We start from the raw sequence: 16052 nt of genomic DNA, 5'->3' as shown, positions 1-16052 counted from the left end.
GTTGTACCTCTTATCCTGGTTGGTTAGAAGGTACAACTACGTAAAATTTGTAAGTTCAGAGATGAGTAGATAGTGATTAATGAATCATGAAAACAACAGATTTTAGGTTATGCAAATATAGGTAGGTACTCCATGCGTTTACCAACGTTTGGTGACAAGCCACTTAAAAAGAAAAATGGAATGACGTTAACATACCTCTGGCGTCCCTCTGGTCTTCTCAACGATGGGTTTTCCGCAGCCCACGTGACCAGTTTTACCGTTGGCGGCAACGACTTATAATGACGCTTCTTATTTTTCTTAGATTAGGAAGAAATTGACCCAGATGATAGCGTTATCACATGGTGGTGGGTTCCGGGATGCGGGGGGGGGGGGGGGGGGGGGGGGGGGGGGGCTGTGCACACTATGATGCAAGTATTAGGTAAATGTTAGGTAGCATGCAACTACTTTGGCATGGAGCAGTTTGATATTCCTGTTGTGATTTTAAAGAAAATCAGGTCTGATGTAGGTTTGATATCTTAGTGATGGCTCATGTATTACGGAAAAACGTTGCTGTGTAGACTTGGTCGGTGTATTATTAGGTAACTTTGGTCCAACCTGGGTTAGCAGGCTTGCCCAGTAAGGACTGCTACCAAGGGGCACAAACCTCCTGCATTATAATCAGTCGTCTCTAATAGGAGAAACCTGTCACATTCTGCATTATCGGTTTCACAATATTGAGTAAGGTTCTTGGTTGCCCATAGTGCCTTTAATGACATAGTGAATGCAAATGAATCCATTTTGGCTTTTGCTGTAGTATTTGTGCTCTTTCCTTATTCGTATCAACATTTGTAGCAGTTTTTGAGGGTGAATTTAGCGATATAAACTCATGTGAGTTGGCAACAGTGCACGTGGGCCGTCCAAGTGGCCTGAGGGCAGCGTCCTGACTTTCATGGCATTTTACCGGCGTCCTGTTATCACACATGCTAGCTCTTGGTTACCTCTTCCTCCTGCGTGAGTATGTTTGCAGATCCTCCGCACGACATGATATAAAGCGGTAGATTATGGTACACTCTGCAGTTTTCTCTTGTCCTGGTAAGAACCCTTGAATGTGGCCGAAGGCGGTTGGACGACCGGTCCATTCCACGAAATCCTCCCGCGTCCAGGATCTTTCAACTTGACATCCCGGGTTGGAGCACTGGTAAGAAAAGTTGGTTTCTCCTAGGACTGTGTACCGAACAACTCTCCTGTCGATGGCAAGTGAAACGGATGTGAGGCCGAGAGGATTGCCTGTTTGCATCAGCCACGTAACGTTATCTCGGGAAATTATCACCACGACACTCGCAGGGCTCGGACCCCAGTACGATGAACAGCGCTGAAACTTACATGACTTTTGGTGCAGCTTGGGGAAGGTTTTCGCTAAGTACTTGCTTCAAGCCCGTGGCTTATCCGTGCACCATTTACCTGGTGTAAATACGGGTTTACCTGTGTACATGAATGAGGAGAAGAACGAATGTATCCGCGCATAATTTGTAAACGCAGCCAGTACAGGAGACTGAGGGGATGATCTTGATTTCGTTCATCGTGCATGTTGGTGGCCTGGTTCAGTTTAACATGGGTCACGTGAACCCAAATCGCTTAATCAGAATGATTTGGGGGGGGGGGTGTCTTGTTCTGATGTGAACAATTGTCCACATTGAATCCATCCATTTATCCACTGTGCGCGACGGTACAGCCCAAGAGGACGAAGACACGACACTGATGTATGATATGATCTTTTTTTGACCTGAAGACTTTTAAAGAGTCAAGTCGAAGGCCAGATTCATTCGTAAAGGTCTCACCGTCGTACTCAAGGGGCCGTACTGTCGTGTTCAATAGGGTTAATGCCGTCAATTGAAAGGTCGGAGGGGAGGGAGGGTTTAGCGACGACGCTGCTCGTCTGTAGGTAAGTAGGGATCAAAGGATCAATTTATGATAGGGAAAGCTCCCGTTCACTGGTAATTTGAGGCTGACAAGGTTAGGACAGACTCGAACAAGAAAAGTATTTGCCATTCAGTGACTCCTTATCTAGATCATCAAGGCCCATTAGACTTAGCCTTCGGCTTTTCAGACCAGAACGTATCCGTGGTTTTTAACCATAATCTTCTATTATTTCGTCCATTGGCGTGACCAAACTTAACCCACAGCGATAAGAATAAATTCTTGAATCACCTCTCCCTTAAGTTAAGCGTCTGATCTGGCCCAGTAGTGTAATTTATTTTTTAAAAGAAGGACTAGACTGCCACGCCGTACATCTCCTTATTTGGTGCTGGTTGTAACTCAGTCATATATATATATATATATATATATATATATATATATATATATATATATATATATTATCCCTGGGGATAGGGGATTAAGAATACTTCCCACGTATTCCCTGCGTGTCGTAGAAAGCGACTAAAAGGGGAGGGAGCGGGGGGCTGGAAATCCTTCCCTCTCGTTTTTTTTTTTTTTTCCAAAAGAAGGAACAGAGGGGGCCAGGTGAGTATATTCCCTCAAAAGCCCAGTCCTCTGTTCATAACGCTACCTCGCTAACGCGGGAAACGGCGAATAGTTTGAAAGAAAGAAATATATATATATATATATATATATATATATATATATATATATATATATATATATATATATATATATATATATATATATATATATATATATATATATATATATATATATATATATATATATATATATATATATATATATATATACACACACACACACACACACTGCAGGCATCTGCCATTGTTATATTTACCTCCTAGATGCAGTTACGCGGTGAAAAGACCGAAGGCCTGGCAGAGAGAGAGAGAGAGAGAGAGAGAGAGAGAGAGAGAGAGAGAGAGAGAGAGAGAGAGAGAGAGAGAGAGAGTGTGTGGATGTGTTTGAAGCCGTATGTATGCAGTGCAGGCGTTATCTTCAACCTACTTGAAGCCTGTTCCGCGCTCTGACCTTATAGATCAATGAGAGTGGAAGGAAACTGTACCAGGACTAGTGGCTCGTGCGAGGTATTCTGTGTTCATCTTCGTCTTATTCAAGTAGCCATCCAATCTGAACTGGCATCTTTTTGTGTTTTTGGATAACTTATTCCAGTAATTAATAATTGTCTCCAAACCCGAGTTTTAAAACATTCTTTTCAATTCTTTATTGAGTGGATATTTTTAGTTTTTATATTGATATATTCCTTGCTAACCCTCTCACTTCTGCTCATCCAGAATTTCTTAATCTTGGAAATTTTGACCGGGAAACGATTTGATTTGTGAATATTAGAGTATTTTTTTTTTTTCATAGATCATGTTTTATTATTGTCATGAGGAAAGGGCGTACGATTAGACAGTGAAGTATGAATTAATTTGTACTCTGCTATTGGTGGCGCGCGGTCAGTTAACCCGATCTAATTATCCTGAGGAGAAAATGGCCAATGGTTTGGGGCAATCATAGTAATTGGCATAGGTTCTAAAGTTGTTTATCTTGCCCATTTATGGCCATCGCTTTTATCTACAATTTTTTTTTCTCTCAAAGCTCATGCAAACGATACATTGGAGTTGTTGTGCACCTTTGATCAAAGACCAGCAGATGCCTTTGTCACAAGATCGATATTTCTTTTGTGGCCTAAATTCTTGCCGGGACGTATGGCCGCATCTCAGGTATTATTGCGATGATTATCATTACCAAACGGTTGTGTGTATTGGTGGGAGTCTGCCGAGGTGTACCAGCAGTGGTAATTGTACCATCCGTCTGCCAGGGGTAAACTTTGTGATAGCCTAATTGGTGGTGGTCGTCTTTATTTTCATCAGTAGTTGTTCAGTGTGCATTTTGTGTGTGATTATTGAGAGCAGCAGTTTGACGGAATAACTTTTACCTTGATTGTATCAGCCAGCCATAGTTGAATGACCATTGGACTATACTAGTACTGTAGTGTGTGGTCAGAACCAAATGGTTCTCCTTCTGTTCTGTGTCGTCTTTGTAATGTGAACACTTTGGTAGACATATTGCGGTCCGCTGGCGTAATTTTTTCTTGGGCAGGATTTTCCTCTATGGCGTGACTCATGGGGATTACGTCCTGCTGTCTAGTTGGGTGAATATGCAGTTTGCTCTTGTGAATAATTGCTTGCCTTTTTTTCCCCTCGCAGCGGTCAGTGTTGGTCGAGCCAGTGGGTACAATGTCTAGACGTTTAGTTGGCTTTATTCATGTTCGTTGGACCCACAGTCTTCTCCAGTAGCCATCTTTCATTTCAGGGCTTCGTGTGGGTCACGTTAGACATTATGATTCGTGTCTTATCTCCTGGGTCCGCTCGATTGGAGAAGATAGGCATCTGTCACTGTGCTTATTTGTATAACTCCCTCGGTACAGTTACGCGGGCGTAGATATCATCGGTCTGTTTGGTTGAAAAGTCAAGCATGTGTTATTTTATTCACCTGTATAACCTGGTGCGTATGGCCGACTTCGAAAAATTACTTTAGCGTTGTGCTGCATGAGTCTGGCGGTTTCAAGTGAGGCATTTCGACTGCTCTTCACTTATGCATCCTGGGCTGTTAAAAAAAAAAAAAACCGTTTATTCCTCATCTGTCTTGTCTGAATGGCTTGGGTGTGTTATATAGTGTAGGTATCCAAATTCTTTAGTGTACTCTCACGCTGGGTTTCTGGTGCGCCTTTGTGTTAAGACTTTCAGGTGACAAGAGACGGGGACCCAAATGGAATGAAACTTTTTCCGTGGTATGCAAACAGTAAACACTCACATGCACAGTGTAGCATAAGACTTAGCTTTAACAACTGAAAGTGTTTAAGAAGTATAGTTTGGGGGTTATGATGTGACTTTAAGGCCTCAGTGACCCGGGCAGTTGGTAAGCATAAAGCCCAAATAACCAACCACCCATGATTATAAATATGGGTTAACGTGGTGTAGTGTTTAGCGTCCTTGACTACGATTCGCGTATGGACCCCTCCAGGTTATCAGCCCAAAGCCAACTCAGCTGTTCACCCGACCCTCGAGGCTGGTGTATCTGTATACATACTTTTGAGTATACGAGTATAGAGACATGTTAGCATAGTCATGGTGCAGATGCAAGGCTAAAAGCCGGGGCAACACCTGTTTAAAACTACCCCCCTCCCATGTCCCCCGTCGCAACAAACAAGTAACAATCACACAGTAATCCCCGCACATACAGAGAGAGAGAGAGAGAGAGAGAGAGAGAGAGAGAGAGAGAGAGAGAGAGAGAGAGAGAGAGAGAGAGAGTCGTCAGTAAGTACAAGAGGAGCGGTGACGTGAGCAGTATGTGTTACACTTGTGTTAGATTAGAATCAGTGTTTCATGAGGTTATTGCACTGGGGAATGATTATTGTCTGTCAAGGCTCTGGTGTCATCCCAGCATGACTGTATCTTTTGGTGCCGGGTTTTGAGTTGTAATCATTTCGGATCAAACGATATGCCTGCCCGCTTTCATTTCGAAAGTTAGGTTAGATGAAGTTAGTCAACAAATTGGGAAACGAAGTTAATTTGTTATTGCCAGAGGGTGGTGACCAAGGTTTCCTTCTTCTTCTTCTTCTTCTTATTATTATTATTATTATTATTATTATTAATATTATTATTATTATTATATTGACTAAGTAACTAGTCAAAGCGATCGTGAACCAAAGCTCAATTATTCGAAGTTACTTTGGCCCAGTAGCCAACTCATGATGCTTAAGCCAACCATTGTTGCGTCAAGATTTTTCGAATCTCTAACGTTTATTTGAATTAACCTTGGACGTACGTCAGCATCGCCTTGGAAGTTGCAATAAAAAAAAGAAGTAAAGTATATGTTCAGGTGTTGATTTAGAATTATAATGGAGTAGTTTAAGGCAACGAATGTTTTTATGTGAAATTTCACAATCACGATTATCATAAACCTGTAAGAGGTTTACGTATATGAAAGGATTTGTAATGTTAATCCCGTTAAGTTACCGTTATCAGGATTTCATTGAACGTGATATTTAATGACATTGGAACTCCGATCAAGAGGTTTCGACTTATTCTCCGAATGGATTCAAGACTGAGGAAACCAGGCGTGCTTGCTTCTCGTGTTGGAGATAATGTGGCAACTTAGGGCAGGGCACTTGTGACGTCATCAACAGCCTCTGAGACCGACGTGGCTTGCGTTTGTTTGACGTTCATGGAGCTTGAAAATAGATCAAGGTACAGATTTTGTGGCGTTCTTCATTAATATAGCCAGTGAATCCAGACATATACGTGTTTGGTGGTGCGTGTTGGACTTAAATGTTGCCAGTAAATCCCAAAGACAAATGTGATGTACGTTTGACGTGTGCCACAGGGGGGGTTGTGCTGTAATGATCGCCCAGCAGGTGAGAGTTGGTAAATCCAGCAAAACATACGCATCACTAATGTTCAAGGCTAGCGACAGGCCTGGATATCCTAGTATGCTCTGGATTACTGATGAGGTAAAAGAAATAATATACTCGTGGTACCGCCTGCTCAACCTTTCTCACATCACACATTAAATGGTGGTTCACGGTCGGTGCCTCCGAAGGCATTGAAAAAGGCGGTTTTATGGTAGTGGTATTAATGATAGTTAATTATGAAAATTCAGAGTATACATTACTTCTACATCTGATAGTCATCACGGATTTTGCCACTCATCCATGCTACCGGGAATAAAGCCTTGGCCTGAGCACCTATGGTATTGGGAATAAAGAATGGTTACGCGCCTTTAGCTCAGTCCCGATATGGGACACTCTTGTGTGTGGCATCTAAATTCATCCAAGTTCATGGCTGCGCATCCATGAATTCAGGCACTCGTGAGATCGTCGCCTTGACTTACATCGGCTAATCCCCCCAAACATTTGTTTTTCCGGTCGTCGGCAACACTCGAGAAGGGCGGGGATGAAGGGGAGCAAAGTCAGACTGGCCATTGGCCTTTACAAGATGCCAGAGGAACTTTTAGGCTCCTCTGCTCGCTCATATACTACTGGGGGAAGACAAGCGAATTCGCTCGGTAATGACCTAAATTATTGTAGTACATGTTTGGATGAAAGGGCTATGTCCTCGACCCTGAGACAGTAGTAGTAGAGAGCTATGCTGCGCAACAGTGCCCTCAACGAACCAGCATGTGTAACCAAGTGCACTCATGGACGATGTTGTCAACGCATTAGCATGTGTAATGAAATACGTTCAAGGAGGCACTCTCAGCGTACCAACTGATTCATAAAAACGTGCGTTCATAGTCGACGCATATCGCACCTGCATATGTAATGAAATGAGTCCATGGACAGTGTTTATCGTCAGCACCAACATATGTTCTAATTCACGTTCTCAGTTTTTGGCCTCATGTATGACGTGAACATATTGCTAATTATTTTCTGATCCTTGATCTTAAGTAAAGTTATGATGATTCATAGCAAGTAGTTGTCTCTTTAACAAAGGTGGAACTGGCGACAGGTTAAGGACAGCGTCAACTTCCAAGATTCTCTCATCCATATCCTTGCAGCTTTTTTCCTTGTAATATTTATACTGAGGCCGTCTTTCACTATGTCCCTCCTCATTACATTCGCTTAGACTGAATTTTATCAGCCATGTATCACACCAACTTTGAAGTCTTTCCACGCTCCTTTGTAAGCTGATGCAATCCAACTCGCTTATTACTGGTGTGTGTGTGTGTGTGTTGCATGAGGGAGATTAAGTATTTGTACTATACGAGTAGGGAGTTTTACATTTGTGGGACCCCATCTCTTGGACGTTTGTGATTACCATTTTTATTTTATGGGGAGAGTTTTACACTCGTGCTGCCACCGTCTCTTAACGCGGTATATATGTACCATGTCTATATTTCTATGTATGTATGCCACTCACAGGATTCAAACCCATGCGGATCCGAACCTGACTGGGCCGTTCTCGTTCTGATTTATGGTAATTAACGCGAACCACTACACCACGAAGGCCCGTGTGTTTGTGTGTGTGTGTGGAAGAAGTGTATGTGAATTGACTGGTGATACATGGTAAACAGGCAAGGTCTTCTGTTTATATATATAAGATGTATTCTGCAAGGACACGGTTCATTTACAATGCAATAAGCTACCAATGTTAACAGATCTTTAACTGCTGCATGTTTCTTAGGAAATTTACTGATGTTATTTCTCGTAATTTGCTACGGTCATTATTAATTTATAATGACGCTTCGATTTTGTTATGAATATCTCGACGAAAATTAAATCGGTGGATTCGTTACGATGAGTTGAAACTGTATCTATATACATGTCACTTCAAGATTACAAGGTTTTATATCTTTAAAGTGAGAGCTGTAGATGCATTAGTTTCATTACATACAATGAATATATTTTTTGATGTTATTGTGGGTTAGAATCGCAGCGACGTTGAACTTAAAGTGACTGTCAATGATTTGCTTATAAATTATATGTAGTACACTACAACATAATTTTTTTTTTTGGTCCTGAATGATTTACTCTTTAATTTGGATGATTTTTTCATGAAATTGAGTTGGTTAGTTTTTCCTTTGACATTTTGGACATGCATCGTCTCATTGTTATTATCTTGCAGGTTTACCGGGTGCCGGAGACATCCACAGTCCTGTTGAGGTAAGTACACCTGTTACTCACCTCCCTCGACACAGCACTCTCTTATGTTGCTACCACACCATAAACACCATCCACACAGCACTCTCCAGTGTACCATCAGCACTATCCACACAGAGCTCTCCTGTTTTACCGTCAACAACGTCCACACTGCATTTTCCTGTGTTGCTTCCACCATCACTTCTGTCTGCAGCACTCTCTTGTGTTACCACAGCATTCCCCCGTGTTGTTTAAATGATTACCATTATTTACAGTACTCCTGTGTTGTTACCTCCACCATCTTTCTCAGCACTCTAGTGTTGTTACCACTATAACCAACGTCTGTAGGACTTTCCTGTGTTGTTACCACCGTCATCATCCACACAGCACTCCTGTGTTGTTACCACCACCAACTTTCTCACAGTACTCCAGTGTTGTTGCCACTGTAACTACCATTTGTAGCACTTTCCTGTGTTGTTACCACTATCATCATCCACACAGCACTCCTGTGTTGTTTCTGCCGGCACCACCGTCAACAGCATTCTCTTTTGTTACATCCACCACCATCCACACAGCAATGTGTTGTTCTGTCACTCTTCACGCGGCACTCCCCTCTGTGTTCTTATTACCACCACTCTGCACAGTACCTCTGTTGTCACTACAATACTCAAATCTTGTCACTGCCACCACTACCTGCACGACACTTTCCTTTTTGTCAGTACTATCATGTTCCACACAGCACATCTTTCTGCTACCAGTCTTTACACGACACTGTCTCATATTGTCACCACCACTACTGCCCACACAACACTCGTGTTGTCGTACTGTCAAGGTCCATTGTTGATTTACTACCACATTTAGGATAATGATTTTCATATCAGCACTGCACAACACTCCTTTATTGTTACTACCACCGCTGTTGGTACAACATTTGTGACTTGTACCACCCGTCACAACACTAGTCAGTACCACCACTCCCGTGTTGTTGTCATTACCACCATTGGTTCAATACTTATATTGTCTTAACGACCACCATCAGCACAACACATGTCACTGTTACCACCATTGACAGAACTAGTAATGTAATTTCCATTGCTGTACAACACTCCTCTGTTCTCAAGCCACCATGAGTACAGCACCTGTGCTTTTACTACCATCATTATTGGCATATTGTGTTGTCATTACCACCTAATCACAACATTCATTTGTTGTCTTCCATCACCACTATTGGCATAACACCTGTTTTGTCATTACGACCACCATTAACACAATTTTATTGTTACTTTCACCACTGTTGACATAATTAGGATGCCATTATCAATTTTACACAACTCATTCATTTTCATTTCCACCATCATCGGTACAACACTAGTATTGTCATTTTCACCATCATTGACACAACACTTGCATTATGATTACTGGCACTGTTTGCATTTTTTTCAGAATAGGGTCATATTGCCAAGTTGTGGAAGCTATACTGACTTCAGAGTACAACTATTAGTTGTATGATTGACCAAGGAATATCATTGCAATTTGGTTCAAGATAAAGTTTTGGGGGTTATAGGCAGTCCCTGTAGAAATTTTCTGGCTTTTACATCTGCTTCTTTTTTTGTAGCCAAAATGTTCTAGACAATTTCAGTTTCATACACAGAAGCAAATTTCATGACCACAACAGCATATCTTGCTATACAAAGTTGTTACTTGATTTAGTGCTATATTCAGTTCTCAAAGAGTAACTGATTCAAGATATGTGTTTCATGTAATCAAGTAAATTTTCCTAAGAGTGCCTCATACCAGGCTTCATCTGCAATATGTACCGTGACTTAATAGCTAAGAAAGGAGAGTTCATAAGAATACCTGCATTTTGTGTGGATTGACGTATACTAAAGAATAGAACAGATTGAGTGAAAGGTCTTGTAACCATTGCTTTTCTTGCCATTTCAGTGGTGGCATCAAGTTCGGGGACCTCTCAGAAGAAGATGGTAAGTACTTCGCTTGACTTTTACCTTTTATTTGCTTTCCTTGCCAATGTTTGTGAATTGATATTTTGATTTTGTTCACCTTATTTGATTTTATATGAACGTAAAGTTATTGATTATTCTTTAATCCTTGTTATAGAATGAGCACTTTTACTGTGTTACTGACTTTAGTTTGATTCTGTTAAATGAACTAGATTTATTTTTATAAAGTATTCTAACTTCTTAATGATACTTTAATCTTCCAGCTGTTGCTTTTCAAGAGAACCTCTTGAAATCAATGATGCAGATTGAGAACACTTTTTTCACTCTGGCAGAAACTTGCAGGAAAAACTGTTTAGTTATTTGTGACCGTGGCACCATGGATGCCTCTGCATGTAAGTTTACAGTATATCCTTTTGCTTTTCTCATTTGCTAAGTATGTAATGCAGTTGATGTTTTGATTTTGCTGCCATTCCATGCATTCAGACTGGAGTTTCTGACCATGTAACAGATTTTTTGCATTCCAAGTGTGTCATGAATTCTAAGTACAGATTAGGGAAGGATAGCAGTTTACGTTTTCTGGGACTGTATTTTTGATAGACTTATTTTCCAGTTTTATTTACTTAATATTTCATTTTATTTGTTTTTAGGAGATAGTCCAGACATGTAGAGCCCAAGATTTTGCACTTAAGCTTGTAATGGGGAGCAGATGTTGTAGGAGATCATAAAATAGAAAGCATGGATGACTAAGCAGGTGAGGTGTAATTTAGGGTGGAGTGGATGAATTGTTTGTTGGGGATGCTAAGGGATTCTTTTTCTTGTTTGCAACTGGTGTCAGTAAGTATTCTGAGAGCATTTAGAGTGTTTATGGTCATCTTGTTGATGTTTGTGGTGTGGAAAGTAAATGTCATATTTAATGTATGTGATGGATGGAATTCTATTGAGTTGTAATTGACCATTCAAGGTTATGGTAGTGCAGGATGGATTCACATGTGTTTGGGATTAAAAGGGTGATGTTGGATTTTTGTGGGTTTAAATTCTTTTTTTATTGTTGTTGTAACTCCAAAACCCCTTTTATGGGGCTGCTGCAGCTTCAAGGCACAAATTAAATGCCCTCAGAATGCTATTTGGGACTAGGTTTGGACAAGAAAAAAGAATCCTCAGCATCCTTTACAAACATTTAATCTGCTGCATTTGAAATTATGCTTTACCTTTTTTGTCTTTTGCCTTTCAAAAGCAAATATAACAAAGCTGCAAATCATCCAAATAATGCACTTAAAACATTCACTGGGGCTGCCTTGGAACTGCAGACAACACCTATACAATGAAACAGAGTTCCTCTTAATACAATTCCATTTCAACATGCATGGCACTCAAATCTGTGCGGCAGGACTAGACCCCTTACACCTAAACCAGTCCATAACTAACAGTCATCTGTAGAGATAAAAAGCTTACACCTGCCTCACATTTATTGTCAGTAACCTCTACTAATAGATCTCCTCATCCCCAACAAGTATATCAGTGACAGAACAGACAGAACACATACACACCAAAATAACCTGACAATCACTACACACTAAGCAGATGCCCTTCCAAGTCAGTCTTAAACTCCAACCAACCACACATGTACTCATCAGAAGCCACAGTCCTAGACAAATGGGAGTCTTTACTTTCCATCTGTGCTCTGGACATCACTCATCCCTACAACACTACAAACACTGTTTCAGCATGTCTCAAGACCTTTCATGCCCACAATTCATCTACCGTAATGAAGACAAAACTAGGGTGATAAGTCAAGATAAATTATTTATTGTATTAATACCCTTTGAACTGTAAAGGAAGCTTTATGACATGCTTCTTTGGTACTAAATAGATCTTTATATCACTTTCAGTGAAACAGCAGTTGCTAAAAATGAGAGAAAAAAATCCTAAAAGAATTAAACCTAGAGTAAGAAAAGATATTGCTGGGAGCTTTGAATGATATAAAGATTTTAAACATAAATTCAGGGAAGAGATTTTAAGTTGCCAATATGCTCATACCACATTTATCTTCACTTAGAGATTAGTGCACACATCTACACTGCACATTTACTCAAGCTGTGGAGATCCATCCACTGCTGAGAAGCTTGATGTTGTATGGAGTAGTTACTTCTGATAAAAGATATAGCAGAGAAAATAAATCCTTGAGAAATCCAGCTGTGGCAAGATGCAGCACATTTGTAAAAAAAAAAAAATTGGGAAGAGATTTGCCAAGGGTATTTAAACATTTGGAGCATTGTGGGACTATGTAGGCTTGTGAAGTATTGGTTAAAATATTATGTGTTTAGAGTAGTTGCCATTTTTTCTTTATCTGAGATTGTTAAGGTCCAAAAAGTGATATCTTTTGGAATGTATGTTTATGTTGATTTAAGACAAATTCCCGGTACACTTAAGTTTAATTGGCATAACTTTCACTGAGAGTCATGAAGAGAAATGTAGATTTCTTTTTCACAATGTCAGACTTAGTTGATTTAGTTCTATCTGTATTTTTAGAAATATTTTGTGATTTCATTACTAATCAGATAATGACAGGCACATATTTGCTGAGTTGGAATGGTTACGAACATGCTTGTCATTCTGTGATTACAGAGTGTGATGAGAGGTTATTTGTGTATGTAGAAGGAATAGATCAAAGAGTATTTGACTAATGTGAGTGGGATTAGGTGAAGTAGAAGACCATGAAATGTTGGAAGGACTGGCAGAGAGAATTTGTGTGTGTGTGTGTGTGTGTGTGAGAGAGAGAGAGAGAGAGAGAGAGAGAGAGAGAGAGAGAGAGGTATTACTGTGAAGAAATATGTAAAGGCATGCACATCACTTAAGATATTAGTATATGAATATGTTGGTGTGTATTTTTAACTTAGTCATTACTTTTTGATAATTAAGTGTATCATCCATAGTCATCTCAGAAGAGCACTGGGAGGGAATAATGAAGCGGAATGGTTGGAATCCTGTGGATCTGCGGGACACACGCTATAACCAAATTATTCACATGGTGTCTGCTGCCAACGGTGCTGAAGCTTTCTACTCCACTGAGGTACTGGTTCTATCCCATACACCACATCTGTGCATGTACGTATTCGCTGATTTTATTATCCTTTTCTTTATTCATTTCAGATCCATTAATCTCTCATTTTACTGGATAGGTATGTATACACAGTATAAGTTTGGTTTTTAGAAGTTAAAGTTAAATTACTGATGTGTTCAGCTGATCATCTTTGGAGATCATCTTCACTATTGTTGATGCTTTGCTGTTTATTAGTTCTGCTTTTGTTGCATCTCAGAGACAGCAGTCTCCCATTAGTCATGCTTTACTCCTTTTGCTATATTGTTTATTGTAAGTGATTGAATGATCTAGTGCATTGTCAAGTCTGGTAAGAAATGAATTAGAACTCTACAAGTATGTCAGTATTGTTTGTTTAGGATTAGATATCAAAAACTTTACAGGGAGTTCCCAACTTACAAACAAACAAACAACCCACAAGCACCCATACTTTTGAATGAGCTCCAGAAAATATTTAATTCCTAGTCTGACATACAGTAAATTACTCATGCTTATAAACTGTGGAATTACTTGAATACAATACTTAAATTTGCACAAACATAAATGGTTTGTAAGTTGGGAACACCCTGTATTCAGCTTTTTTATTGTACAGGTTTATATAATTCCCTTGATTTCTTTTGTCTTTAGTTTTACTGTATATTTTATATGAATATTCCTTATAACAGGTATCCTATTTTATTCATGAATGATATATGATACCATTATACTCTTTAAGGGGCACAGATCCTTAATACTTTCTACAGGTATGATTTGCTATGTGTGTGTGTGTGTTGATTTGTTGCAGTCATCCCTCCTACTGTTCAGTACTCACACATCCATACAATTTGATATTATTTATAAGACTTTCTTTTTCTGTATGTATGTGAAGTGCCTTAGCCATCTTACCTTTCTGAACATTCTTTTTTATTTCTTATCGTCATTTTATTTCTCTTCATATTCAAAAATACTTTTTCTACGTGAAGGACAGGGTAATCTTTTTGTGGTCCCCACTTAGCACTGGAAATCTGCTCTGGAAAACATAACTAAGCAGAATCTTTGGAAAGTGAATGACATTTTTCCACAGGATTTAATAGGATAAGGAGGGATTACTTTCCTTTTGAGAGATTTCTCAGCTTTCACATGAAATAGAAAAAATTGACAAGAAATGTGTAGTTCAATACAGTTCAGGTATATTTTTAGTCTAGATATTTAAACAGAATAAGGCAGAGAATATTGTAATCAAGTATAGTATCTGTTTTATTCAGCATAATAGCATGTAAGAGACTGGAATGTGTTCCTGAATCTCAACCACCCACCCTTAGACCCATTTGTATCTCTTGTTAATGGTATTCATAATGAGCAAATTCGCAGACTTTGTGCCTGATAACACAGACATGTGATGAATGTAAATGTGATGTACAAGTGTACTGTTTGCAAGTAGTTCAAAAGATGACAAGCATTTACCAGTTTATTGAGGATCCTCCCTTACCTCTTACTAATATCAGATCTTTCATGTTTGTGGTGAATAGTTACAAAGTAGGATATAATGTGCTGAAACTGAACATAAGATTAAAGAAGGGAAGATATTTAAACTATCAAATAGTGAATGGAGCCTTCTGTAAGGGCCCTTGTTGATGGGGCAAGTGAGCAGAATGATGTCAGTTGTTTCTCATTTTTGGTGAACTGTGATGATATAAGTTTTTGTTGCCAAATTTTTTGTGGAGAAGTAGTTAGAAGGTATTCTGAGCATTTTCACTGTTTGTTTAGCACATGCAGGTGTGGTAATTGATAGCCAGTGTCATGGAGATTCTGTTGCCTTAAATTAGGGGAAAAGCTGTTATTATAGTGTTGTATAAAGTTTCTATGAGCTTGTATTCACTTCCCCTGAGTTTTTGTATTTGTTTTGATCATTTCAGCTCCAGAAGTTGCAATATCTAGAATTACATGTTATCTTAAGTCTTATCCAAGTATTTTATCTGTTGAGAATGGTAGTAGTTAACAGCAGAATACCTTTGTGTATGCAATGCAGTTTTGATTTTCTGCATAGGTTTTATTAGTGTGAGTGTTTTCATCTGTTATTTATGTCTTTTGTAACTATAATATTTTTTGTTTTTATTTTGTTCTCATAGGACCATGCATGTCGGAGTGAAAACATTGAGCTTGCATTCCATCTGGACAACAGGGCAGCTGAAGCCTGGGTTGGTCATCCATATTTTGATGTCATTGATAATTCCTCGGAATTTGATACCAAGGTTTGTTTTCATGGTATTTATATTAATTTGTTGTGGAACAGCTATGTGAAATAAGGGAAGATTATGGAAGCTATGATATGCTTCAGAAAACTATAATATGCTTCTCTGGTTGGTCACTGCACCTAATGAATTGCAGAAAGCTAATAGAGAATGTCCAAAGGAGGGCAACAAAGATG

The 16052-nt window shown here is 39.4% G+C and overlaps 1 protein-coding gene across 2 annotated transcripts in view; it reads left to right on the top strand.

Annotated features, from left to right (window-relative positions):
• The window catches only part of Ttd14 (TRPL translocation defect 14), a 100900-nt gene that overhangs the window by 47018 nt on the left and 37830 nt on the right, over positions 1-16052 (top strand). For both annotated transcript variants that reach the window (XM_071675525.1, XM_071675523.1), the window contains exons 3-7: positions 8574-8611; positions 10532-10569; positions 10812-10940; positions 13482-13618; positions 15754-15876. In XM_071675525.1, coding sequence (XP_071531626.1) covers positions 8574-8611; positions 10532-10569; positions 10812-10940; positions 13482-13618; positions 15754-15876 — 465 coding nt within the window. The remainder of the gene's footprint in view (positions 1-8573; positions 8612-10531; positions 10570-10811; positions 10941-13481; positions 13619-15753; positions 15877-16052) is intronic.

This window comes from Panulirus ornatus, chromosome 21, assembly GCF_036320965.1.
Source record: "Panulirus ornatus isolate Po-2019 chromosome 21, ASM3632096v1, whole genome shotgun sequence".
Lineage (NCBI taxonomy): Eukaryota > Metazoa > Arthropoda > Malacostraca > Decapoda > Palinuridae > Panulirus > Panulirus ornatus.
The sequence above is the reverse complement of the archived record's forward strand: the minus strand, read 5'-3'. Positions and strand labels throughout refer to the sequence as shown.